Source organism: Oreochromis niloticus, linkage group LG14 (genome assembly GCF_001858045.2).
Source record: "Oreochromis niloticus isolate F11D_XX linkage group LG14, O_niloticus_UMD_NMBU, whole genome shotgun sequence".
NCBI classification, from domain to species: domain Eukaryota; kingdom Metazoa; phylum Chordata; class Actinopteri; order Cichliformes; family Cichlidae; genus Oreochromis; species Oreochromis niloticus.
The window spans coordinates 21,318,108-21,345,533 of NC_031979.2; the positions used below are offsets into that span (position 1 = coordinate 21,318,108).

At 41.8% G+C, this 27,426-nt stretch overlaps 1 protein-coding gene across 3 annotated transcripts in view; it reads right to left on the minus strand.

Moving 5' to 3' along the window:
* rsrc1 (arginine/serine-rich coiled-coil 1) overlaps positions 1-27,426 on the minus strand; it is a 120,957-nt gene that overhangs the window by 87,687 nt on the left and 5,844 nt on the right. For all 3 annotated transcript variants that reach the window (XM_025898480.1, XM_003450817.5, XM_005455791.3), the window contains exons 3-4: positions 27,012-27,134; positions 10,685-10,900 (exon numbers count right to left, since the gene is read on the minus strand). In XM_025898480.1, coding sequence (XP_025754265.1) covers positions 10,685-10,900; positions 27,012-27,134 — 339 coding nt within the window. The remainder of the gene's footprint in view (positions 1-10,684; positions 10,901-27,011; positions 27,135-27,426) is intronic.

A 27,426-nucleotide genomic window follows, 5' to 3' on the forward strand; every position in this document is an offset into this window, starting at 1 on the left:
GAGTAATGCAAGAAGACAAACGAACACAGCAAAGGCTAACGTGCACACAAAGATTGCCAAGAAAGTGTTTAACCTTACTCTGAAGACCTGAATCTACTCCATTCTACTCTAAACGCTTTATTGGTAGAGACCAAAATGTGTCAGAAGCATTGCAATGAGTTGCTGAATGAAAGTCACATCTGTGGCTTGTTGGCATATTTCGTTTACGTCTTAAAAAGTCCTGATTAAAATATAAATGTTACACGTTTGTGATCATTTTTAGGATTTCAATTTGGGTATCATTTTATGTCAAAGTCTTAAGCAAAACTCAAACCGTTTTGTAGAAAAACACGTTCATGTTTTTAAAAGTAAAGCCATCGCAAGTACCTCAGCATCTTGCTCAGTGTGCGGTAACACGCTTTCTATACATTAGAGGTTTCAACATACAGTATGACCACAAATAAACTTCTCCTCTCTAATGCACACTCAACATACAGCAATTATGGCATATGTATACCTGCCAAAATGTGCGTGCCATAACATTAGCTCCAGTGGCATTTTTCATTCTGATTAATATGTGTTTGAAAATTTAACGAGATGATTTGCTACTCGGTTTCATTTTTGTGAAATGCTCCACCATTTTCCCCTAAAAACATTTTCCACATACAGCTCGGCACTGACAGATTTCAGTTGGCCTCCATCGGTGAGTGTGTACGTGGAGGAAAAGAAGTGAATTATTTCACTCTGTTGATTAGACAGCAGTGCCCGCGATATTTATACACACTGTACATACTTTCCGTGTCGTCAGAACTGGGCATAGAAAAAGGCAGAAACAGAGAGTTAGAGGCGCACAAAAAAAGAGACGAGAGAGCGAAAAAGAAGAGAAGAGGCAGTTACAGTAAGGCAGCAAGCAATGAGAAACATACAGCATCGGATCTGAGAAAAGACTAGTAACTCATATAACAGCCTGGCATTAATTCCACAGTATTACTCACGCATCTAAACTGCAAGAAGAGCCGATATATCATACAAAAATGAAGACTGCATATACGCTACTGGCAAAAAGTGGACAGAAGTAGAGTGAGCGCTGTGTGTGTGTTAGGGAGAATGAGTGAGATGCAAGGTGGAATAACTCTATTAGAGAACCACAGGGACTACGCTGGCGAGAGAGTAAGACAGAGCACACGAGGATGAAGGAGAGCCAGAGTGAGCGAGACATTAGTACAAATGAATTAAACATCGGCCCAGAGATCTAAACTTCTGTTGAAAAAGAGGCAGACTAAATGGGTAGGAGGGAAGGAGGAAGACGAGGAGGGAGGCTTCGTAACTTTCCTGCGGCTACTAAATGTTCAGCATAAGCCGTGCGGGGCCGCCAACTCCATCAGCGACACAAATAAGCGCACACCCACTTGCGTGATCGGCGACTACGATCACAACTCTTTTGTTTCAGCTCGTTTCTGCGCAAAAGAAAAAAACACTGAGCATGGCTGTCGATTTCAAACCTCCGCTGAGGATGATTGTTATACACCCCTCTCAGGCAAGATTTACTTCCTTACTTCTACAACTGAGTCATGGTACTTAAACTCAATGCCTGGAAAGCTGTTTACCCAGTCTGAAGGAGGTATTCTTGCAATGATCAATGCCACGAGGGAAGACCTGCAGAGCAGTATTTTTGTCTCGGGCCAGCAGAGGTCAAATGCACGGTGAGAGGTACTCCTCAGCTAACTGAAAACCATCGTCTGCTCTTCTTCTTCATGTTACTTTGCCAGTTCAACTAAAAGGAACATCGATTTCTATAACGTTTTCTCACTCTCAGCCTTCCTCATAAAGACTTCAGTCAACACCTTTCCTTGCCCCTGGTGCAGATGAATAAGCACCGGAGCCTGGAGAAAATTAAACATTAACAGTGCGTCTCTTTTACACATCATTCTGCATAACCGCCTTCTCGTTTAGCTCCCCTCCTTGCCTTCAACACCACTCTGCATCCTCCAAACCAAACTAACCCAGCTTTTCCAGAAAGGGAGAGAGAGTGCAGAAAAACGTATTTTGTCAACAAGCGCAACATAAACCCTCCTAAAATCGGAGCTGGCCCGTCATGTTTGCTGCTCATAACCTGCTGCTTATAATCCTGCCCGCATCCTCTCCTGATCCATAAAGCAGAGCAGCCAGCCACTTAAACAGCAGCCAGGACTGCCATCACTAGCTCCTGCTAAGAAAAAGGCCATAAAATGAGGAGAGGAGAGGAGAAAATAAAAGAGAGGAACAGGGTAATTGGATTGGGGGATCTTCTATTTGGCCAGGTCTGGTCTCTGTCATCACGCTCCAGGCCTGGCTTCTCTCAGTGCCTACAGTAGGTCTCAAAGACATCAACACACTCACAAACAAATGAACACACACACTCTTCCCTAGATGTGTAACGGCACTGAATTGCTACCAAGTTGTCCTGTGTGCCGCTACAGCCTGCAGGGTGTTTAGTGTGCTTTTTTTTTCTTTTTCCCCCAATGTGAGTGTTTGCATACTCCCTTAACAACTCACTAAATGGTTAAACAGATTACAGAGCGCAGTAAGTGGATTGTCACAGCTCTCTATCGCTCACTCAGGGTGTCTCTCCTGTGATTAAAAGTGGCCAGATTTTTCTCTCTCGCTCTCTCTGTCTATGCAAACACACACACACACCCACACACACCAGTTTACACAGGAAACAGGGAGGTCATTCTCAGCCAAACACAGCAAGAAAGCCCTCTTATTCATTTCAGTCCTAAGAGTTTCTGATTACTTATTTATAATAACGTTAATAATTAACAATACAGTCTAAAAATCATATCATATATTAAACATTATAATAGTAAGAATTATCACCATTATTGACTTTTAGTTTTGTTTTCAGTTCAGTTTCAGGGCAGTACCCTGAAATAAGGCTAATCTCTCTTGGCCTGGGACTGCTGTTTAACATCCCAAAGCTGTAAAAACCTCTCATTTCTGGAGGAAATATCAATCTGACTGAACCCATACCCATCCACTATTTCAGTAAAATACTGACATAGGCAAAGAAATGTGAAGGAGTGAAAGTTGACCTTTTTCTATGCTTTTTTTAAGCAGAAAAATATTTCCAGAGACAACGGGAACCAAAGAAATCTTCCCAGACCATCCAACCATCCCCAAAAAGCACTAATTATGTGTTTCACATTTGCATAGCCAGTCCAAGTGACATAAATTTCAGAAATGGGTCACGCCCACAGAATGAATGCACTGTCTGTGTCTCCTGTCTGCATCATACGTGGCACTTATGAACCATTAATCGTCCCAGACTGGCAAAGACCAAATACATTTTCTGGAGCTACAAGTTGCACAGATCCCTGTGGAGGATTCCTATGATAATAGCCCTTTGACAAAGCTATTTATAAGTCGTTATACCGTTCACTTTTTTTGGCCTTAAACTGAGTTTTGGAGAAGGGCCGTGGAGTCTAGTTAGATGGCCTGCTTTTGTATCTAAAAGGGTTATCTAGATGTATACTAAGTCTATTATTAATGACTACTTTGTTTTATTTGTTTTTTAATCTAATCTGCTCATTATTTGTATCAAAAAAATAAATAATGAATACATGCAGCCATAGGCCAAGAAATGCTACAGCTGAACCAAACTGTGTGTGCATTTATCTACTGGGACCTGAGTGTGCGCCTGTGTGCACATGCTCGCTGTCCACCCTTTGCATGTAGGCATCACTCCTATTTCAGCCACCCAGCCCCCACCCAGACTACACACACGCACACCTACTCCTCTTCAGCTTCACCCACGTCTCATCTTGCTCCTGGCCACTAGGCTACCCCCCTTGACGCACACACAAATAAAACACACACTTACAGTTCATTGATTCAAGTCAATGTGAGTGTATCCTAACCTTCCGAGGACGGTGTTTGAAGTCTCTCTTACCTCCCCGGACCCGCTCCCAGAGCCAGACACAGCCTAGAGTCCTGCAAGAGTGCAGTGAAACGCACATACAACAAACACACACACAAACACAAACACAGAAGCAGCAGCTAGTGGTCCCATCCACACCACCCATACACACATTCCCACCAGGCTGAGAGGATGCCGCAGGCAGGGGCTACACACCCACAAACACACACACAAACACACTTACTTTCTCTGTGTATTACCAACACTAATGAGCTGATAGATGTTCAACAGAAGCAAAGAAGCAGACAATCATTTCCTCAGAGTAAGGCAAGAAGGGAGAGAAAATCAACAGTAGTAAGTGAAAATGTGTGTGTGCCGGTGTCTAGGGTCTTGTTTTATTTTCTCTCTCTGCCTCACAGCATCCCGGCTTCCAGAGGTTAAGGCTGAGCAATGGAGCAAAGCTAGCCAAACTCAGGCCTGCAGGTCCTGCTGGGACCCCTGTGGTGAGGTTGGGTTCTGTTTAGTTTGTCAGCAGGGAAAACAGACTAATGAGAGGAATTACTAAACAATCACTTTCACAGAAAGAAAACAGCAATGGGTGGGTTGGTGAGGACGGCTTGTTGTATAAAAATGTCAAGAAAATATGTTTTATATTAATGGTTTATTTTTTTTAAAAGAAACTCTACCAACGTGAACTAAGCTGTCCTATTCTATACAAATAATGGATGCTGTTGAACTGCTGTTCCTCTCTAGCAGACAAAAACCTCTAAATGATTCTTTCATAGAAAAAGACTTCAAAAAAAGGCTTCAATGAAAGGTAGGCTGTCTTTTCATTTTTTTTTAACCCTAAGCTCATTATACAAACTCCTTTTACATGCACAGGGAAAAGATGGCTCTCTGCTGCCATGAGGTCTCCACGCTGCTCTCTGTACCTCGGTTGCCCAGCCTGTGCCCATTTCTTACTCAAATTACATTAAATTGAGTAAGATGAACCAATGTGTTCCCGTGACCCGGCATAGGCAAGCAGTTCAGCCTAATTGGACAGACCTCTCAGACTGAGCATGTGAAGCATGTGAAGCTTGCAGTGCCTCTATGATCTGTTACAGAGAAAAGAGGTCAGCACCACCCAAAGCAAAAGGGTGACGACTTCTCCGAAAGAAGTAAAAAAAATTTGTTGAAGGCGTTGAGTTCCGAGGAGGTTGCTCAAGATGAAGGGGGAAAAGTGAGAGTGTGCACACCTGTGTGTATGGCGTATGCATGCATTAACAATATAATGAAATGCAGAAAAACTGAAGCCTGACTGTTCTCCATCCACGACCTAACAAAATCCCTTCAAGCCTGATCAAAGCCTGAACCACTACAGCGTTTAATGATGCCAAACCCTTACTTACTAACAAACACTTACTTCCTACTATAAAATTTAGTTGTAATTTAAAAATAAATAAATAAATAAAAATGTAAAATGCTTAAAACCTGTCACTTTCTGTGAAGAAACAGCCATCTGTTAGCGTAAATTCTCAGTGTCTGCTCATTAATCAGGGGTGTGAATTGGGTCGGAACATCAGGTGAAATACGCTCTTACTTCTGTCAATTACCAGCCTGGGGGCAGATGCGCACTTGTTAACATGAGACACTGTTTACCTCTTGTACTTTGTTTCAGGGAATACGATAAAACTCTGACAAATAAAATTAATAAAATTAATCTTGACCTGTGCACAAGGTATTCTGAGAAAGTATCTGGTGTGCTGCAAAGCTAATTTATATATATTCAGAAAACTGTCATTCGGCAGTAATTCTATCGCCTGCCAGGGGTGTTCAGATGGCCTTAATTTAGTGATATTTGTCAAATAAAGTCTTGCATGAGTTTAGATTCACCTAGTTTGTGTTTGGATATTTCTGCATAAATCCTGCTCCAGCTCAGCACTGTTAGATGATGAATTACAGTACCGTGCAAAAGTCTTGAGCCACCGTTTGTTTCTTTATATTTTGTTTCCATGGAGCCAGACTCTCTTGTTGGACAACAGACTTTCTGAAAGTCTTTTAGTTTTTCACTCATTTTCAGTCCAGTCCTTTTTTTTGTTTGTCTGTTAAGATACTTAACGCCGATCTATGACTTATTCAAAAATAAAAAAGGCACCTAACTCAAGAGATGAACCAGTGTTGGGTCTACACATAACCGAAAACATAGGAAAAAATAATAGAAAAAAATAGCTTGTCAGGAAAAGGCTTTCTTCTCATTTATTTAGTAGAATACAAAAAAAAAAGACAAGACAGTTTGACAAATGTTTAGCTATTTTTGCACCAGCAATCTAATTCCCAAAGAGCTATTGCCAAAATATTTGGCACAATTTAGCCGTTTTGCCACAATGCTGCATTTTCATGCACGGTAGCACACATTTCAATGAGTCACTGCATCTATTTCCTAGCGACATATAAAGAAATGTGGGGTGACTCAAGACTTTTGCACAGTAACCGTAGAGCTGTGCAGGGGTTTGAAGGTTTACCATGTGTATTCATTTAGGTGATGCACTCTAACAATTGTTTTGAGGACAGCAAATACACTCTGGATGTAATCTGATCTTCTTGAACTTTGCCCCTGGCATATTTCATTACTCGTGGAAAATTTATGAAGTAATTCAGGTAATTTTAAAAAGGAAAAAAAAAACCTCACAGCTTGCTGAAATTTAATCTAGAGAATAAACAGGTCATGATGTCTTTATGAAATTGTGTTAAACCGTTTCAGTTTTTTTTAAATCCATGAAACGGATCGTTTCTCAATTATTGTCATCATAAATCATGAAACAGAAGTGCTCATCAAAAGGCACTGGGCACATGTTAAAAATCACCACTGCATTCAGCTTAATGCTGAATAAAAACAGCATGCAGTACACAAGCATGCAATCTCACTGAGAAAAGTGTCAATGAAAAGAAAAAGGTAAACAATGTAAGCGGTGGTTAAATTAAAGGAAACTAACGCCCTCTCTGTAAGTACTAACCCAGATGCTTATCCAGAGCAAAGTTGACCTACTAACCTTGTACATAATCCTGTGTAAACACACACGCACACACACTTGCATAGAAGTACACAAGTACACTCAACCTTACAATCACCCACTTACCCTTTGCCACTGGTGAAAAGCAACAAGATCTCTTAACAACAGCTCGTCTTTTTCAATAAATTTTGCATGAAAACATGCCGCTGGAGCACCAAGTTGCCTGCTGTCATACTAGAGGAGTCTTAAATGTTTAATGACAACAACACCAAACACATGTGCGCACACACAGAGTCGGTGTCAGGGTGCCGCTCTGAGGGGCCCCTCTTTCATCCTGACAGACACTATAAAGCTCCTGAGCCGCTTCTCCACCCCGCCCCGCCATCAGCATACCACCGCCGCACTCCTCTCCTATCACCCAGCAAGAAAACCTGGATGTAAATGAGGCTGGAGTGTAATAGTATGTGGGAGTGTGCAGGTGTTTGTGTTCAAGTGGTGAGGATCAGGGGCTTGCATAGACCCTACCCCCATTGCCATTAAAAAAAGAAGAAGAATTGAAATGGAAAAGGAAGAGGAAGTAGCTTGTCAAATTAGATACAGTAGAAAGGGAAAAAAAATGTTTTACATATTCCTGAAGCATCTTGTTGCTTCTGCCTTTCTTCTGCTGAAAGAGGACATGCTAGGCAGCTAAACTCCTGTGAGCATCAAGCAGATTTTGGACAGTTATAAGATCACATCAGCATCTGCAGGCAGAAATGGCAGCCATACTGACAGCTATCCAACCTGTGTGTTGTTGCGCTGACTATCAAAAGTCAAAGTTAAGCTGAAAACATTCCTTCATAAAATTCATCATCTCAAACCAATTTCAAATGAAATGCCAACTCTTTATGCTGGAAATGCAAGACTGAAAGAGGCACTTATGTGCTTGGATTATGGAAATGTTGCAGTGTTTTTCCTTTTTGGAGAGATGTTTTGGATTATATGGGCCAATAGTTGAAGTGTGATTTGCCTAGGTCACGAGATGCCCTACAACAGCTAAGTAAGTATGTAATGGGAGTATTTATAGTTGGTTTAGTAACTTGTGTCAGACTAATTCTCAGGCTTTGCTGCCTGTGAGAAGATTTTAGGGAGGCTTAATTGTAAAAACGATGTGGTCAATGAGCAATGGGACAGTTACTGAGAGTTTATATCCAGAATTAAAACATAACTTGATAAGAACTGTCCTGTGTGTACTGGACACTTTGCAAATGAATATTACCAAGTAACTTATTGTACAAAGTGTTTCGTATACCTCACTCTATGTCAGTGTCTTTGAACATTATTGTTCTGTCTTGATGCTTTTATATCTAATTAAAAAAAAAAAAAATCTAACAATTGCAATAGTCTATTGTAAAGTAATATCACAAGACTTGGAGAATAATGTCTTTAGTGTTAAATCTGAAGTTAAAACTCCCCACCCCCGCAAAAAACAAAAGAATTAACTAACTTGGAAAGAAAAGATGTTTATATTTTATTTGTAAAAGGGCAAAAAACTCTATCAACACCCTGATATTGTTTAAAAAAAAAACATCTTTAAAAACCATATACATGTAAAATGTAGAAGCTTTGTAAAGGTAGGTTTTAGCACAGCGGTGCATTGCAACAGATTTCACAGTTGTACCTACTAAAGTGGGTGCTGACTCGATATGTCACGTCAGTTAGTGGGTCAGCACCATATGTCGAAATTATTCAATCTTTAAACCTCCACAGGCTTAGGCAGTTTGAAATAAATCAACACTGCCACAGGTGGAAATGCACGCACGCGCGCACGCACAGACTTACACAAATATGCACACAGACAAGCTAAAGCAGGGTCAGAGATAAAAGAAGAGATTCCTATCGATGCTAAAGGATATTGAAGCCTTAATAAGAAAATGGATATAGTCTACTGGCCTTACATTTCACTGTTAGCTTTATTTGTTTTCCTGATACTGATCTAAGAAAGGCAATATGTAATGGCGGCAAATAAATGGGAGCACTTTTCCTTTAAAAGCAAATATCCAGTCTCTGGCCATACAGAGAAGTCTTAACACCAAAGCTTTTCACTTACGACCAACAAACGTGATGAAAAAACAAGTGCTGAATACACAGAAATCCTTCAAAAATTGTTATTAACAACAAATACAACCCTATGATCTTTAATTCTAAATAAACAGCTTGAATAACACATAAGTGTTTAACAATATTCCTGATCGTGCTCGTGTTTTCCTCAATGACGTCAATGTATAATACTTCCTAAATACATAAAATCTGTTGTGCTAGCAAAGATATACATTTTCTTCTGTTCTTGGCATTTAACTCAGTTAATGAGATTCAGTACACGTGATTTCCACCCAAAGTTGTTCAAGTGCGTTATTTAACAAAAAAAAGAAAGAAATGTTCTTAGATATACCATACAGCATTTCTGGTCTCTCACAGTCACTGCTACAGTGATAAGTTTCCTCATCTGAGTGCACAGTTGCATCAAGAACACATCTGAGGAATGGAGATTTTAGTCAGATCAAACAGTCACAAAATCAGAAACTGTGGTACAGCTATTACTGCATGTTTCTGTAAAGAAAAACCAATGAAAAGCCTAGAAAATACTCCCTCAAAGTGTTTCCTCCCAGAAAACTTTATGTGTAAAGTTTCAGCATCATATAGGCAATCCTTAAAACAAGAGTTTTGACAGTAACTGACAAATGCATCTGCTAATCTGCCAATGAGATCCTCAACTAATCATTTATCCGAAGCTGAAAAGTGTCCATGATTGTTTTCTTAAGCTGAATATACTTGTTTATTATCAGCATTAAGGCTACATTTGCCATTAAACTTTCAGTTGATGAATTAATCAATTAATCGGCTTAAGGTTTTGTCGACTGTGAAGTAAATTCAGCCTGTCCCTGAGTTTCCATGCAGTAACACAGGGGGGGACTAAAGTCTGGTAAGCCGATGTGTAGCACAACAGCTGCTCTGTATCACTCTTGGGATCCACAGTTTAATACACACATCTGTGCCATTCAATGTGACAGGCAACAACTGAGTACCAGTCGTATTATAGTGGCCTCCAATCACATTAGAGAATGGCGCGATGGGGGAGGGATTGAGAGTGCTATATCGGCAGACGCAAAGAGAAGCCTCTAAGGTAGTTATACCTGTAGTGGAGTGTACAACTGCTAACACTCTGAACCTGTTCCTCGTCTGTATTAGAGTCTTTAGTAGACATAAACTTGCAAGTGTAGATGTCCTTTGCTAACTTTCCTAACTTTAATAATAAGACACTCTTGTTTATTGTTTTTTCTTTTCCTGGCAGAGACAACAAAGACATTTGGAGGTGCATATAATCCTGTTATGTTTCTAGACTTATTGCTGCCGGGTCCAGAGGGTGAAAAGTGCAGTTAAAGACATCAGAAATCATCTGGTGACCAACGCATTCAGTAAAAACCGAACCTGTGCCACACTCCTAACTACCATCTATTTTTATATCACTGTGAGATTTTCCTCTTACAAGGGGGAACTATATCGCATTACATGGCCCGTGCTGCCCGGTGCTTGATGAGAAGGAGAAATGGAGAAAGAAAGGGAATGATGGATTGATGGATGGAAGGATCGAGTGATGGATGGACGGATGGAGGAGCTGAGACCGAGCTCCGCATTTATGTCCGTATTACACCAATCAGCATTTTCTGCTCTCCTGTGGTCCAATAGAGTTGACCATACCTAAGACTTATTAAGGTATCTTTGTGTCTACCTGTGCTGTCACCTCACATATAAGAGATAATATCATCCTACTTACCCCTTTTTCTCTGCCTTCTCTTTACTCTTGTCCTTCTCTTTGTCCTTGTCTCTGTCCCGTCCTCTCTCCTTGTCTTTTTCCCTCTCCCGGTCACGGCCCTTGCGCCGGCTCCGGTCCCGGTCCCTGCTGTGGCTGCGGCTCCTTTTGCGGCTGTGGGTACCTCGACGGCTGCGGCTCCCGCTCCTACTTCGAGACCGCCGGTGGCGAGAATGAGACCTAAAAAAGAGATAAGGTAAAGTTAAAGGAGATAAACCACTGATATTGTAACATTTCTTTTCATTTTTAGCACAGTGAATATAAAAGGAAAAGCACCTTTATATTTTTAGCTACTCGTGTTCTGCCTTGTAAGTGTTTATATTTCCCAGAATGCCTTTTAATCCCTAAATGCCTAATCAAATGTGGCTGAAACTGTTTCACACCACAAAAATATGGCAAGAGTAATAGGAAATAGAAATAGGGATAGCAGGTACAATTAAACTCAATTCAGTTTTACTTATAAAGCGCCAAATCACAACAACAATCTCCTCAAGGCTGTTTATACTGTAAGGTAAAGACCTGACAATGTGAGAGAGAATATGCAGTTTTTTTTGTTGCAATATAATGCTGAAACATCCATGTCAATTCTTCTAGGCTATACAAGCGACAGAGCACCGATTCCCAGTTAACGTCATTCACATACAGCAGTGGTAACAAGTGGATACAGGGTTCACAATTTTTAATTTAAGTTGACTTAAAATGACAGTTTTAAGTCATTACATTTGTTTGGTAATTTATTACAAAACGTCTTTACAGCTTTAATATATTTCAGCTGTTTTTATACGTGTAACAAAGACAAACTATTTTAGCTAAATTAATAGTTGCACTTTTCTACATATATAAAACAAAACTCCATTGCTTATCGGTACGTTCGGTAGAGGATCAATTTAGTTCCATCTGAGCTGCCAGGCTTTGAAACACTGGTGAAATTCCTGCATAGCAACACTTTGAGGCTTGCATCTGCTAAAACACGAAATGAAACTCTCTGAGATCAAATTTCACAGGAGCTGATAGATTCATCGTTCACTGGTCCACAGTAATATTAGTTATATACAAGCCCACACACTATAAACACACACACACACACACACGCTCACAGAAAAACCACACCGACATTTTAGAAATTGAGCCAATTAGAGGCTGGCTCAGAGGAAGACCTATCATTGGTATTGATCCTGACACTGGCCCTCTGGTCTCAAAAAGATTTGCAGTGGGAGATTTACTTTGTTAGCCATGACACACGAACATAAACACACTTACTTTGAACATGCAGAAAAGGGAAAATTCAAAGTGTAATTTATATCCCGAATAGTTCGATGCATAAAGACACGTAATACTGAAATATAAACTTATTGATGTGTCGCTGCATGTTCCTATCAAAGCAGAAATGTGCTGCAACTGTGTGCGTTTGTGTGTGTGCAGAGGGGAAAGATCATGATTTGAAACCCCAGTAGAAATCGGCAGCTGAGATGCCGTTATTTTCCATCATCTATCATTTTATTGATTTGTCTATAAAAACAGTCAAACCTGCTGTCCACGAGCTTTATTGCTTTCCCCCCTTTATTAGTTTGCAGTTTGGGACATCCAGAGCTGTCTCTCTCCCGACAGAAAACTAATCATTTTCTTCAGACGCCTGTCACCATCCTAACAGACAACACTCTGACAACTGTTGCAATCAATTAGGCCGGGGCGATCCTGATCACCGGAGAATCCCTGCTCTGTTTCTGTGCTCTATGTCTACACAGAAGGAAGGGGGGGGGGGGGGGGGGGGGGGGGGGGGGGTGTTCCTGAAGTTAATTCTTTCTCTCTCTCTCTCTCTCTCTCTCTCTCTCTTTTTTACCTGACAACGAAATCCAAAAACATGCCTCATAAGCAAAAATCAGACACCGATATCTTTGAAGTAATTACTAAATGTTAGAAATAAATCCCTCAAATGTCCAATCAAACACTCCGGTTGGAAAAACTATTACCATATTGATTATTCTGCTTGTATTTTTTTTTAGATAAAAATGTAGAGAATGGTGAAAAAAATCCCAAGGTGACACCTTTAATCCCAGAGTCAGCTGCATAACTACATTACATGCAACTCATGCACTGCAGTCATCTGAACAGCTACAACAGCCCCTGTGTGGTATAATTTTCCTGCCAAGCCATTCTCATTGCATCTGCAGATCAGAAACGAAAGCAGTAACCTGGGGTGATTATCAAAACTTATTGTTATGATACATCCTATTCATAGGTAAAGGTCCAGTTCCAGGCCTTGTGATTGACTTGTTAAATATAGCCTTTACTGGAACTATGATTCAGCCAGTCAGGGAATCACTTGTAAAGAAAAAAGAAAAATCTTGCACTTTTTGGGGGGTATGGAGTCTCCAAGAGAGATAATCCATCATGGCCCTGACTGACCTTGGAATGAGTGAATATATGTGTTGACAATGCATGCGTATGTTTTTAATCAGCAGTACATGAGGGGAAATACAACAGAGCTGCAGTGTTCCAAGTCCAAGTCCTATATTTACAGCCAAGCAAATTGTGGTCAGAAGCAGCAGATGCAATAAACAGAACTTCCCTCTCTCCCTCTCCCTCTATTTCTCTGTCTCTGTCTCCCATTCCCTTCCTCCCTCTGATGGCAAAGAAAACAGCCCACTTCTGGGGTGTGCAGCAAATTAAATTTACTGTAGTTAATAGAGTGAGCCTATGCTGCTAAATGTCAATTTCCTGACCAAGTCCTTCCCCTTGGAGAATGATTAGCTAATTTAAGGCTGGGGATAAATGGGCTAATGCAGGACACACACAGATAAACAGCCACAGTTGGACCCCATTCCAAGCCCTTCCCCTGCTTTACATTTTATTGGCCTTATTATCTCCAGGGAAAATGGGTCCCCCTATGACCTAAACATATTTTCATTTCTAATAAAAGGCCCTTGCTGGTTGCCCCCATATGCAGACCTCCTCCCTCCACACGCGCGCACACACACACACACACACACTCCCCCCTCGCAGCCTCCTTTCCTCCATTCCTTCCTCGTTTCATCGTCCAATCCATTAAATCGAAGCTCTGCAATTGGCTGGGACCATTTTCCTGGTGAATTATCAATAGAGTAATTATGCTCCATGTTGGGAGCTGGGCTGAAGCTTATCGCTGCTGACCCCCCAGCGCGCGCCAGGATATGATCCCTCACCACAGCCCATTGGGGTAATTATGTGGTCGGGTGTGAAGCTGGATGGTGTTTTACCTTTATCTGTATTCTATTTCTGTTTTCACTGAAAATTGGACATTAATGGGAGCTACGCGATACCACTAGTGTCAGATACAGGTGAACGCCTCCAATGGAATCTGACCCGAGTCGAATCATTATTCACGGTTCGCAGTGTACGGACGAGCAGCACATGAACCCCCCACACAAACACAGAAAAAGACCAATCATCCACACTGTTCGTTTAACCTTATCTGGCACCTGTTTGAGCAGACGCGATGGACATTCACACAGTTTCCTCTCCTTTCTTCCCAACCTCCATCCTCTGCTGGGAAGACAAAGTTTGCGTCCGAGGTGTTTTGTTTTGTTTTTTTTCCCCCCTGTAGAAGAAAACACCAACACAACAGCTCGTCTCCTCGGTAACACCACGAGTGTCGCACCTGTCCATTACCCCAGTGGAGCAAAGCAGTGATTAATGGCAGTATAACTTTAACTATATCACATTTCAGAAGACACTGGCAACAGTTACCCCCTGTTTGACCACCAATGCATTAAGAGATAGACATGCAGTATAAAAATGACCATCTCAGTTTTCTTGTAAGAAAACTGCATTTAAGAGGGCACGAGGGCAAAATGATTGATCATTGTAACTTTTAATTTGCTTATTCCCATCACCGCAGGCTTGCTAGAAATGTGTCAGGGGAATGAAATCCTGCAACACTTCTAAACTAGCATCCAGGCCAGCCTTATTTATAGATTATGGGTTTTTCTGGAACTTTGTGTAATAAAGCATCTTCTATTTTAAGCTAAAAATAAGTGACATTTGAACACTTTGTCATCTTCCAAAAGTTGCAACAAAATTATTAGCTTTTATTAGCTTTTTATATCATCATTTCAGCTGAGCAGATGTTAATGATGATATTTATGAGATGACTTTAAAAATTATTTGTGGCATATCAGATGAAACAGAAATGATAGGCTATTCATTATTAACTCGGACCTGCTTGAAGGAGGAGGGGGGCACATAAACTTAAAAATCCTTATTTATTCAGACAGCATGATCCAGAAACAATAAAAAAAGCAGGACCTGACACCAATATCCAAACTATGTCTGACCTAAACTGACATAAAAACAGCATAAATAAAAAAGATAAACTTACTGTAATAACTTGTAAGTCATTTTTAAATACCACAGAAAGACGATTTAGGACACCTCAACTATTACAATAAAAACAGAGTATTATTGCATTGCCTGGAAAGTGTATTTGACTAGAATATGGGAAAAATTAAACCTATTAAGTTAATGGTAAAGCACTGGATTTAAGTACTCTACAGCCACACACACACACACACACACACACACACACACACAAAGTAGAAAAAAGCTTGCCAGTCGACTTTTCCGAGCAATAGACAGATTGAAAAAGAAACAGGCCTATTGAAAGCGAGACGATCCATATTTGAAGAACTTCATTAATGCACTGTTCCCCGCCGAGTTATTTCCAGTGACAGAGCACACAGCAGCAGCTTCATGTTCAAGTTAAAAGTCACTTTTCTTTTTTTTATGCAATTTCAATGTGTCTAAAAGCACCTTGAGTGAGCAATGTGCATTTCCTGCTGCCAAAAGACGTGGAAAACAGCTGTTCCTGCCCGACGCTGCCTGCTGAATGGAATGCAAATATGTTAACCATCCAGAATTTATTACTTTTGAGTGCTCTTCAAACGCAACGGCAGACACAAGTTTAATTTATGATATTCCTCTAATTATGAGAGCTGTTGAAATCATTTCCCAAGCTGCTTCCTCCTTCCAAGCAGCCACAATATCTGTTCCCTCGGTTCACAGTACACGCACAGACGCACACACTCAGACGGATTCAGTCATCCACTGTGCACACCCACACAGAAACATAAATATACATACACACACACTAGCACACAAGGAATCGCTGCAAAGTAGCTGATTGTGAGCACAATTAACACAGCAAAGACGGAGCATGAAAGATTCACAGAAATGTTTTTTCTTCATTCCGCTCGGCTTCATAAAAGCAAAGTTTAGATTTGTCATAATCTTCAGTTTGCTTTTAATTTGGCAGTCGTCAACACAAACGTCTGCAATGCCCTGCTACGCTGTGAAACAGAAATGAGACCCCATGCAGGCCACCCACTCACTATCTCCCATACACACCCAAACACACACACACACACGGCTACAGCCACAAGCCACAAGGTCAAGTCATTTAGCAGAGTTCAAAGGCCTTCAAAGATCCCTCAGATCTATATGAACCTAAACGGCCAGCCAACAATGAGGGAAAAGATGACTTTCTGCAGCAAGATACAGTTTCCATGTGCGTGCACGCATGTTTCTATGCTCATGTATGTGCATGTGCTGCTGGGTGCTTGTGTGTTGATTACCCACCGTCTTCACTGGCACATATGCGCAGTGTCACTCAGCCTCTACGTCGCAATCCTAAACTTGGCCGTCTGGTGTGCACTCGCAACCTTTGACCTCCTTGCAGCCGCAGCTTGACATGACACCCATTAGCAGCTGGAGCTTGGGCTGGCCCAGCCACTCGCTCTGACACAAGGTCAAGTAGAGGTCACGCTCAGACTAGGTGCTAACTCGCCAACTCGCTCACAGCCACTCACGCAATTGAAACCACTTTTTTCTCCCCCTCTTTCCAAATCCATCACGGCTCGGAACAATTAGCTACGCTGAATCAGAGAGTTGTTTTGGATGTCGCCGTCCCCATCGGTAAGAGCAGGGAATGAAAGGGGGGAGAGAAAAGTAGAAGGACAAACAAAAAGAGGAGAAGGACATGGAGCACGGGCTAGACGAGGAGCAAAAGGTGAAGGACAGAAGGAGTTAAGGAGGGAAAAGAGGGGATACGATTTTTTAAAAAGGTAAGATTATAAAAGTTGGAAAGTCAAGAACAATCAGGGTTTGTCTTTTTTAAAAAAAAAAAAAAAACAAGGAAGAATGAAAAAGAAATTGGGAGAAGACGGAGCAGACAGCCGTACTTCACATCAAGCTGGCTCCAATTAGCAGGTGTGCTCTCAGACGCTCACTCTCCCTCTCTCTCTGGTCAGGGAAGATGTATTTTTCTGCCTTTTATACGCATGTATTTATGAAGTGGTAGGAGATCTGAGGGCCCTTAGCATAACAGCCTTTTATTGTTTAAATGTGGACTGCTCGGCCCCGTGTGCTTAAGTGATTTAGGAACCTCACAACTCCGGTATAAGAAAAATCATAAACGCTGAGACAAACCATGTGGGTGGACTGTAAAAGGCACAGAGGAACGGGCCGACAAAAAGCAGACACACATTCCACTACTAAAGGGAAACTACACTTAATTAAACACCCAAGACACAACTGGAATAGTGCCCTGTAAAAAACATGGAACTATTAGTTTCGCCTCTTCGGTGGAATAACATAAAGTTGTCTTCTAACAGAACAGAGACTTGTCTCATAAAGAAGTTTCTAAAAATCTTTTTTTTATAAACCGCTGTCGAGATTGAACAAGGAGAGGAGAGAAACACTGGAAGAGAGATCAAGAAATGAATAGAAAGAGAAAACACTCGTGCCCTTCGAGGAAAAACCCCCCCACTTCTGTCACTTCACATAATCTACATGTCTTGTGCATTGAACTAGAAGTAGGAGAAGTATGATTTTTCCCCCTTTACTGCTCACAGACAAACACAAACACAGAACTTTATGACTCGAGAACCCGAGACGCTCCAGTTTCGTAAACATTGAGCAGAAAAATATACAAACATATAGACCAGCTCTGGTGAAAATTTAGTTTAGTATACTGTATACCATAACTCAATTTTTTATACATGCGGCATGCTGAGTATATGGCTTTTATCCCTAAGGGAATTTTGAGGCCATTTTATATCTTTACATTTTATGTTATATTAAATGTAAAGATAATAAAGATATTAGAATTCATGTTTTTAAAAAAAAGTTACTGTGATGGCATGAATGTCATTCTTTACACATCTGCAGTGCCACACTTTATTATCCCTCTTTTAGTGTCAATATCCCACCGAGTTTATAGAGAAATCTGCCCAACTTCCACTCCAACAAAACCGTTGACTGCATTTAGAATAATTACATTTCCCGGCTTTTATTTAATGCCAAAATCCCAACGTCAAGTTCTCTGTTCAACCAGTCACAGAAACGCTCTGCTCCTTTGTTCGACCAATCACACGACAGTTGGCCACGTATCCTTTGGCTGATCCATCTATCTCCACTTCCTCCTCATGTCCTCGACTGTGCCAAAACCCAAATGGATACATAGAGCAAAAAAAAAAGAAAAAAAGAAGGAAGACAAATTTCAAATAGAAAACCTCATGCGCATGCTGAGAAAGTGTTTCATTACTTTTAAAAAGATTGTCAAGGTTTCAGTCAAGGCGCACATGATCCTCGTTTCATTTCTCTGCCATTCTCTCTCATTTTTCTTCTCTTTTTCCACAAATAAATTACCAAATGTGTGAGTGAAACCACGTGCGTGTGTGTGCGGTTGCTTTGCTTGTCCAAAGAGAACTGACAAGTGCAGGCAGTCGATCCATTAGCTGGCAATTTGCTCTCGAGTTGTCCGGGTTGGGGACGGGGGCGAGGGCGGTGGGGGGAGAAGGGTTTTTTGGCAAAGACAATGCACATGACTCTGCTGAGGACAAGTTAAGTGAGGTGCTCACACACATAATCCTAGGCCATCACTCAAACACCCCTTTAGGACATGCACTCTTACGCACAGCCTAAATGGAAATCAGTGGCCCAATAATGAAAACAAAAGTCTGTTGCAAAAAAATTGGATGCATTTAATAATGTTAAAAAAAATCATTATAGTATAAACAGGGCCATGCCAGCAAACGTGAAACTATATGTGTTTACATACGCATCCTCCAAGTTCAAGTGTCCATATGGCACACAACGAGAGTACAAGGTAAACACGGCTGACTGAGGTTTGTCCATGCATGCTCTCTGAGCTCAGGTCTCCATGGACTGGCTCAAAACCTGGCCAGTGAATCACACACACACACACACACACACAGAGCACATAAACATACCTCCCGTCCACCCTCCCTCCCTGTGTGTGTATGTGTGTGTGTGTAGTATGTTTAAGAGTGAAAAGAAGAACTGTGGACAGACGGTGGCGTTTATGTGTGCATAAATTAAGAGCAGAAGCTGTTAATTAAAAGGGGGAGAAAATAAGCAGGGATGAAATAAAACTTTGCTAATCGACTGCTTGGCAAGGTGACCTCCGAGTGCGTCGGCCATCGTTCTAGGACCTGCTGTCCTGCTGGGCGAGTGACACAGGAGGGCAATGTGCAGGTCTGACTATGAAAAGAAGACAACCGGTAGAGCGCCCCTCTTCTCTTTGCTCTCTCGCTCTCTAGCAATGCATCTCTAGCTCGCTCTACCCTCCTTCTCCGCCCAGAGCGTTATTAGACCCAGAGCTCCGCTGCGGCTCCAAACAGCTCAATGACAACACACAGGGCCTGCCAATTAGAAATAATTAGACAGTCATTTCAGTGGCAAGTCTTTTTAAGTGCATATATAACGATGCAATGATGCTTATTAGCCGGCCTGAGCCGGCGAGGACCAGGGCCTCAAACGCTTTGGTGCTGGAGAAAATAATTATGCCAGTGATCACAAAGCGAGCTGCACATCTCTGTACTTCACCTCCACGCGTTTCAAAAATCCACTTCATTAGCTCCCGTAATTAATCCTCCATTAATTGCAGGAAAAGCCCAGTTTACCTCCCTTCGTTTCTAATTATCATCTTATAAATAGTTATGGTTCTAATTAATGTGTTCATTAGGCAGGATATTTCTCTCAAAGCCTCGCTGGGAGCCAAAGGTCCGGCTCGGCTCTCTCTGAAGCCTAACCAGCCAGAAGGTGAGGCCATCCTGCCTGCATTTGCTTTTATTTTACTACATTCAACCTCCTAATTGGCATTTAAAACCCAATTTGGAAGAACTTCAAGAAGCTTAAATAGGAGAGAGAGACACAGAAAAAGCAGGAAGGAGAGCGAGAGAGATACATTTGGTGTTCATTTTCCTATGCCAGAGCTAAAAGTGTTTCTGTCTCCGTCTTTCTCTCGGTCTGGCCAGACGGATGAGGCTTTTCACTGTCATAAAGTGAACACAATGAGGGCTGATTGCATGTTATTAGTGTTTGGCATTTCAGTGGTTTTATTTGCAAAACAGCGAATCTGTTTCTCTACCCAAAAAATTAACACTGGAAATGACATACTTCTACTGAGTTTCAGTCATCAAAGAACTAAATTGTGTCTTTGGTATACAAACAGAAATGAACTTTAGGCTGGTGTCTATGATACCTAATTAACCCTGAAGACTTTCACTGGCAGAGCTGCGAAACAATACAAAACCTTGTCAATTATCACAGGTATGATCTTGAAACTGTATCCTCATTTTATCATTATTTATTATTCACTGTAATGCTATTAATACAGTTATTTTGGGGTACTTACATCACTAATCCTCAAATATGATGTTGCTCGGCACAAATTATATTGATTTACTGTATGTTTTATGTCTCCAGTATATATATATTAACATAAAATGTTAATTTGTGTTTATAACTTCTGCTCCTGGGCATTACCGCTGCTTCCCAGCAAGAAGGTCCTTGGTTCAAATCCACTGGCCGGCTCAGGCCTCTGTGTGAAATCTGCATGTTGTGCTTGTGTGTGTGTTCTCTCCAGGTATTCTGGCTTCCTCCAACAGTCCAAAGACATGCATGGGGCTAGGTTAATTGGCAATGCTAACTGGGCTGTAGGTGTGAATGCAAATGGCTGGAATGGTGAAAGGTTTGACTGCAATAGACAGGCGACCTGTTCACATGTACCCAGCCTTCACCCTATAGTTTTTGCTGCTTCAAAACAAATGTGTTGAGTGACCTTCAGAGAAAACTGATTATTAGATTTTGCATGTTCGTAGTGATTATACTGAAAATCTCAATAGGTACTAGTGGTTAAACAGGCAGTTAGTCCAAGTGTATTAATAATGCCTTCCTATGTGATGATTTGAGTTTTAGGGAAATACATAATCTCCTCATTTTACAACCATACTAATGAGAATGAGTGCGAATGTTCTTTTCTAATTTTGAAGTAACTTTCTGCTTTGAACCCAGATCAATGTGCTCAAATCATTTCTGACATAATGATTAGGCAACTGAGAGATTCCTCTTTACCCTCGATGAACTGACATTTTTTTAAAAATTGGTTTTTTAAACTACATTTTCCAACCGCCACTACAACGTAACAAGCTTTATGCGTCATTACTACCCATTTGTTTAGCAGACGGATAATATGAGTAAAGGGACCAGTCTGTGCCGTCTGTGATGTTAAACTCGTCTTTGTTTAGGACCATCGAATTTTTGTGCGTGTGCGCGAGTGCAGACTACAGCTAGGTTTCTACCCAGGGGAGTGGGATAGTGTGTTGTGAGCCTGCAGGATGGAGGGGTGCGATGGAGAGGGGGGGTGGCTTGGCAGAAGTGAAGGGAGGGTGGGTAGGAGGGGGGTTTCCTCTGGCAGTAGAGGGGAACACTGCTTGCGGCGAAGCGGGGATGAAAGAGGCTGTCTGTGTCAGTCACTTATTCCTCCCTTTGGTAAATAAAGGTTTCTGACAACAAAGCCGAGCAGCGCTTGACTGGCCTTTACAGCAGATAAATAAAAAAGACAACACAGAAAGAGAGTAAGACAGAGAGAGGGGGGAAAGAGAGAAACACAACAACAAACGCGCTCAGATCTCACGACTGGAAGCATGTTGATTTTTATGGAGTAGAGAAGACGTAGCTGAACTAAACCAGGTCATCTTTCAGTTTAAATCAACACTTTGCAAGTCCGGTAATAGGGGAAGAAGGAAAAAAGGGCTAAATGTCATCCTGAGGAAAGGGGAGAAGAAAAGATGTTGAGAGTCAATGGGATAACAGACAGATGGATGGAAAAACAGCCAGGAGCCTGCTCTTAAATTCCAGTATAAGACCCACTACAACACTGGGAGAACACAAGTGAGATTCTGTACCTTGAAGAAGAAAAAGGATTTAAGGATTGTTAGCAGTCTTCCTCATTTTATTTTGTATCCATCAGCAACACAATTCAGCCCTTATGGCCAACTTATAAAAGCAAAATCTCAGTGTGTTTTTGAGGAAATCAGATTTCACATGTCATTTCCTCAAAACACACTTGGGCTCGTTTCCCTCATGAAGCTAGCGACACCCAAAACCACCTGCTACTTCTCGCTCACAGACACACTTGAAACCGTGCGAATAAAAATATATGTCCGAGAAAAACGCAGAGAAAAATTCCCACCCCGCCACCTGACAGGGGAATTGCTGATCCAGGTGCAATGAAAGCTGGGAGGCTTCACTTCAGCTTCCCCACAATAAAGTTGCTGATTTTCCTCCTCCCTCTTCTGTCTACTTGCACTCAGCTGCCCCACCGTCCACTCCTCCCTTCCGCTCCTCACCTCGGCGCTCCCTGTTCCAAGCTGCCTGGATGACCTTGTACACACTCCGTGTCAGTGCAAGGCAGAAAAAGCTATCTAGCAGATGTACGACACCTCATCTTATACGGGAGAAAATTGCTGAGTGAAATAAATACCAGGCCATCGCTCAACCTTTGCACGTACACGTGCACACGCCTGGAGTGCTTCTGTGATCTCCTGTGCAGAAAACAGAGCTCATGTTATGGTCTGTAACATCCAAATAACCTAGTTCTTGCAGTCTTGCTGGAGAAGTTCCACAATGAGGTTCCAATCGTACCGCTGTCTGTGATATTTACAAACACAAAGAAAGCAATTTGGAAATCATCAATCTAATACTCCCACAATCTTAAATTAATCTGAGTGTAGCCATCGATTTGACTTGTTCCAGCATCCTGAATCTCGTCTACTACAGACCTGAATAGGTCAGCGTTTTGATATTTTAACCCGTTTCATTATCGATCCCCATTCTTATTGCTCCAAAATGAAAAGCTTTTGCTGTTGCAACCAAGCCTGGACATGCAAAAGGAACACTCGAGGCTTACTTTAAAAAAAATCAATACAACACATAGATATGAAAACAAACTCTGTACAATTACTGATAATTATTTCCAGCTTCAACAAATTTAAAATGCACTTATTCTTTTCCTAATAGCTGAAATACTATCCAAAGGTGGTGGAGATTAAAATCCAGCTACACCTCTAAGGTGCTCCAATCTAGTCTTAGTGACCAATCGAAGCACTTTATACTACAAGGTGCATTTAAGAATGCATTCATTTATTCTATAAACTTTCAGCTCTTTTACTATTTTACAAGCATGACCAATTTAACGCGCAGGTCTTTAGAGTGTGAAAGGAAGCTGGAGTACCAGCCAAGAAACCACATAGGCACAGGAGAACATGCACCTCTCACATGAAAGGATCTAGATGGGGTTCAAAGCAGGAACCTTCTTGCTGTGAAGTGACCGTTGTAACCATTGCACCCCCGTGCTGCCAAACATATGCATGTTCAGTTTATTAGTCATTCCAAACTGGCCAAAGGTGTGAAAGTGAGTATGAATGATTTCAACAGACTGGCAAACTGTGCCCTATAAGAGCTAGGTTAAGCTCCACCCCTCATCACTGCCCTGGCACCAGTTTGGAACTCATCTTGACATGTGTGAGAGTCTGAGACGATCCTAACTCTGGTCAGCATAGCATAGCACTTTGGATGGTGTGTTTATATCTCGCTACTACTAGGAAAATGACTGCTAATTAGAGGTCTCACTCACCATATAATTATGACAGCAGTGATGAAGTCACTCTGTACCAGCAGGGCTAAACCCTGACGCTAGCACTCTGCTAGCTCAACACACCCTGAAATATTAATGAGGAAAATGTAAGTGTTACCATGTGCCCTCCAGTATATGCTCACCTACGTGTGAATCGCTAACATTACCCGAAATGCTCAGCTTCCTTTTGATGGGTCAAGTGGTGGATTTGACGCATGAGACATTCCTCCTCATCTTCCAACGGCCCTCTAAAGCTAACTGTTGTGAATGAAAGGCTGACAGAATGACTGACTGCGCCACACACATTTAACCCCTGCTGTGGCCGCCCATGAAAGCGGAGCACACCGATGCTCCGTTGAGCTCACCTAAAGACGTTCCTGTGATCCGACTGTGATGATAGGCCGTGTCGCCTTTGTTGGACTGGGTATGCATCAGATCACTCTACTCTGCTGCTGCCATGCTCCGCTCTGCTCTCCCCCAGTGGACTAGGCCGTGACACTCCCCCACATATTCACGTAAATTTGCACATACATGCATTCTCTCAATCAGCCTCACACATGTTCACTTGACAGCGTGCTCACAGGAAGGCACGACACACACCCACAGAGCCTGATATGCCTGCTCACATCAAAGAGAATAAACATTAATGGCAAATAGGTAATCTGCTCCTCTTGTCTGTTTTACATTTCAGGGCTAGATTGACTGCCTCTGGGGGACCTGGCCCTTCTCTGATTGAGGGCAGGAAAAAAAAGAAAAAAAAAAGAGAGTAAAAGATAGGAGAGAAGGAGGAAGCAACGATAGATGGTAAACACATGATAGAGCGTTATTCTTATTTCATGTATCTCTTTATTTTTTATTTATACAAAGGGGATTGAAAAGGAGGTAATAAAATTCCTTCACTTCAACCCACGATGGCCCACTATGGTCCTAATCTTCTCCCCAGCAATATTCCAATGCAGACATTATTATTCTTATTTCTTCTGAATAATATCCCTCTCAAGTCTATCTCTTCTCTACACTGGGGCTCACTTTTGTCTTTCCACTTTATTCCTCCCCCTGTTTTAGGATCTTCTCTGCTCTATCCCTCGCCTGAAGAAACTCAACCTATTCTCTCCACACTTTTTCATTCCCTTCTAACTTCTGAACCCCTCTCTCCATCTTCTCCTCCAGCCAGTGCTCTCTGTATCTTCTTACTCCTCTGTTTCACATGCTGAAGGAGGTGCCAGTTTGGCGTGGACAGGGTGGGGGTGGGGGGTTGGCAGGCAGCACCTCATATCCGATCTGCGTATCAATCATGAGCTCCTGTCCATGCAATCCTCCTCTGATCCATCAGCCAGCCTCTCAGGGAGCTCAGGCAGCCTCATCCCCACGCACACACACACACAGCACTGACTAATAGCAGTCAGGGCACCTGTGCACACATCAACCTGCTTTCATTTCACAACCCCCAGCTGCTGTAAAATATGCAGTGTCCCACCAAAGACATGCACAGCGCAGATGCAGCACTTCTGATAAATACAGACGGAAGAATAGTCATATAATTTCCCCACAACTGCTCAACTACCATTTAGCTTTGCTGCCAATTAAATTGAATGTTATGCTCTAGATGTATTTTTAAATTGATGTTTAAATGTTTAAAACACTAACAAAAAAAATGAAATTATTATTTTTTGCCAATCAATCATCTCATCACTTACACTCTTGTCCCATTTCTTACACAAGAAAACCGCCACTGGATTCTTGGAACGCTAACACAGGAGCACATGTGCCCGTGTCAACTTCTGCAGACACAAATTGTAGCTGCCATCACTTAACTGCATAAATTTAATCATCAATGCCATCATTTTGCACATCCCCACCTCCAACACCGCCTCAACCTCATAACGCCCCACCACGCACTCCCACCAACACCAGCCCAGCCCACCTGCTCCTTGCTTACCGCTAAGCCGATTACACAACGCAACCCTCCTAATCACACTGCAGCGTTTGTAAACACCGATGTCATCGACTGTAGTTCTAAATCTCCCAAATCCCTTCCACCTTTCATCTCGCACCACACCATTTTCAACTGATGTTTTAATCACCAGTGGTGCTGTGAGTGACTGCCACTGTACCGCAGAGAGCAGCGAGAGAATGTGTGGAAAATGTTTGGCTGAATTCTCCCAATAAATGACCTCAGCGCGCAGTCAAACACCGAAATTCGCTTATTCCGAAAGCCTGTGAGCATTACATCGGAGAGTTGAAGTGCGGTGCCTTTTCATGGCGCAATCAACCACACGTGTCAGAACATCCCTGTTGCATCATCCCTTCATCCTGACACCTCTGTAATCAAGATATTAAAACACTTTTTCCTTTGTGATTAAAATGATCTATGCTCTCCCCCGCAGCCATACACAAGTAAACAAAGGGCCTTGCTTGCGCATATATTATGACAACCTTTTCTTCAAATGTGCGTCTGTGCATGTATTTATGCATTTTTGTGTGTGTGTGTGTGTGAGAGAGAGAGAGGGATTTAAAAACAGCACAGTTTACTGGTTCATTAGCACCAGATTAGCTATGCTAATGACATGGACCACCACACACAGAGACTTTCTCTTTATGTTTCTGAAAGGGACACGGGACTGTGAGTGTGTGCATAGTGTGGTGCAGCCGTGTACACATTTGTCGCGTGAATAACTTTGTTCCACATTTTTTTTAAAAAGAGCGACAACATTAATAATCATAATTCAACAAAGTACGTACCGCTAATGACGGTTTAATGGTGCTAATGAGTGAAAGGAGAGGTGCTTCCAGAAAAGGGTTTGGCAGGCAGACTGGAGTGGTGCTGCATGTGACCTGCTGTCTCTGCGTGTCACGGTCTCATTAATACTCATGCAGTAAGACGGATAGTCGGAGCAAACGGAGACACAACTAGATGCACACGCAATACAGTAATTCAGACCTAAAACATAAGTTTCCATGTGCTTCCATTTGATGACATAAGACATAAATACGAAATGATGTGTTGTTTAGACTACAATAAACTTTCAAAAAAATGTATTTTTCTGTAATAAGAAAAATCTGCAATGGCATTCCTTGCACTGATTTGTAATACAAACACCCTTAACCTTTCCAAGCCTCCCCCCACCACCCCCAAACAAACTTTTAAAATGATGTGGGTACCGTCTCTCTCACTCCTTTTCTCCAAGCGTGACTAAAACTTAGAAAATCTGACTTTAAAATCCTGCTAGGAAACTTCAAGTGACTGGAAATAATAGAGCAGTTTGAGAGAGTGTGCAGAATGAGGAGAATGAATAATGTCCACGATGGTGCTACCTCCTGTCCCGGCTGCGTGACCTGTGTGAACGGTGGCTCCTCCCTTTGTCTCTCTCTGCGCTTCGACTCCTCCTCCTGCGAGATGAACTGTGAGACGAACTGCTGCTGGAACGTCTTCTCCTCCTGGGACAGGAAAAAAAAACACACACATACACATAATCTTATTATAGAATCTTTAAAAAAAGATCAATCATACAGGAGTATTATTATACAACTAATCATTGTTTTGGACTTAAAAAAAAATCTGCACAAATTTGTCCTGAATGCTTAGGGTGGTTAATGGGGGAGTCATTCAGCTGTATTGTTTAGTTTCTCACAGTTTACTTTCCACAAAAATCAAAATCTTACCATTCCCGTAAAAGGTCTCTCCTCACTTCACCCTAATGCTCCACTACGTCAAGCACATTTTTCTGTG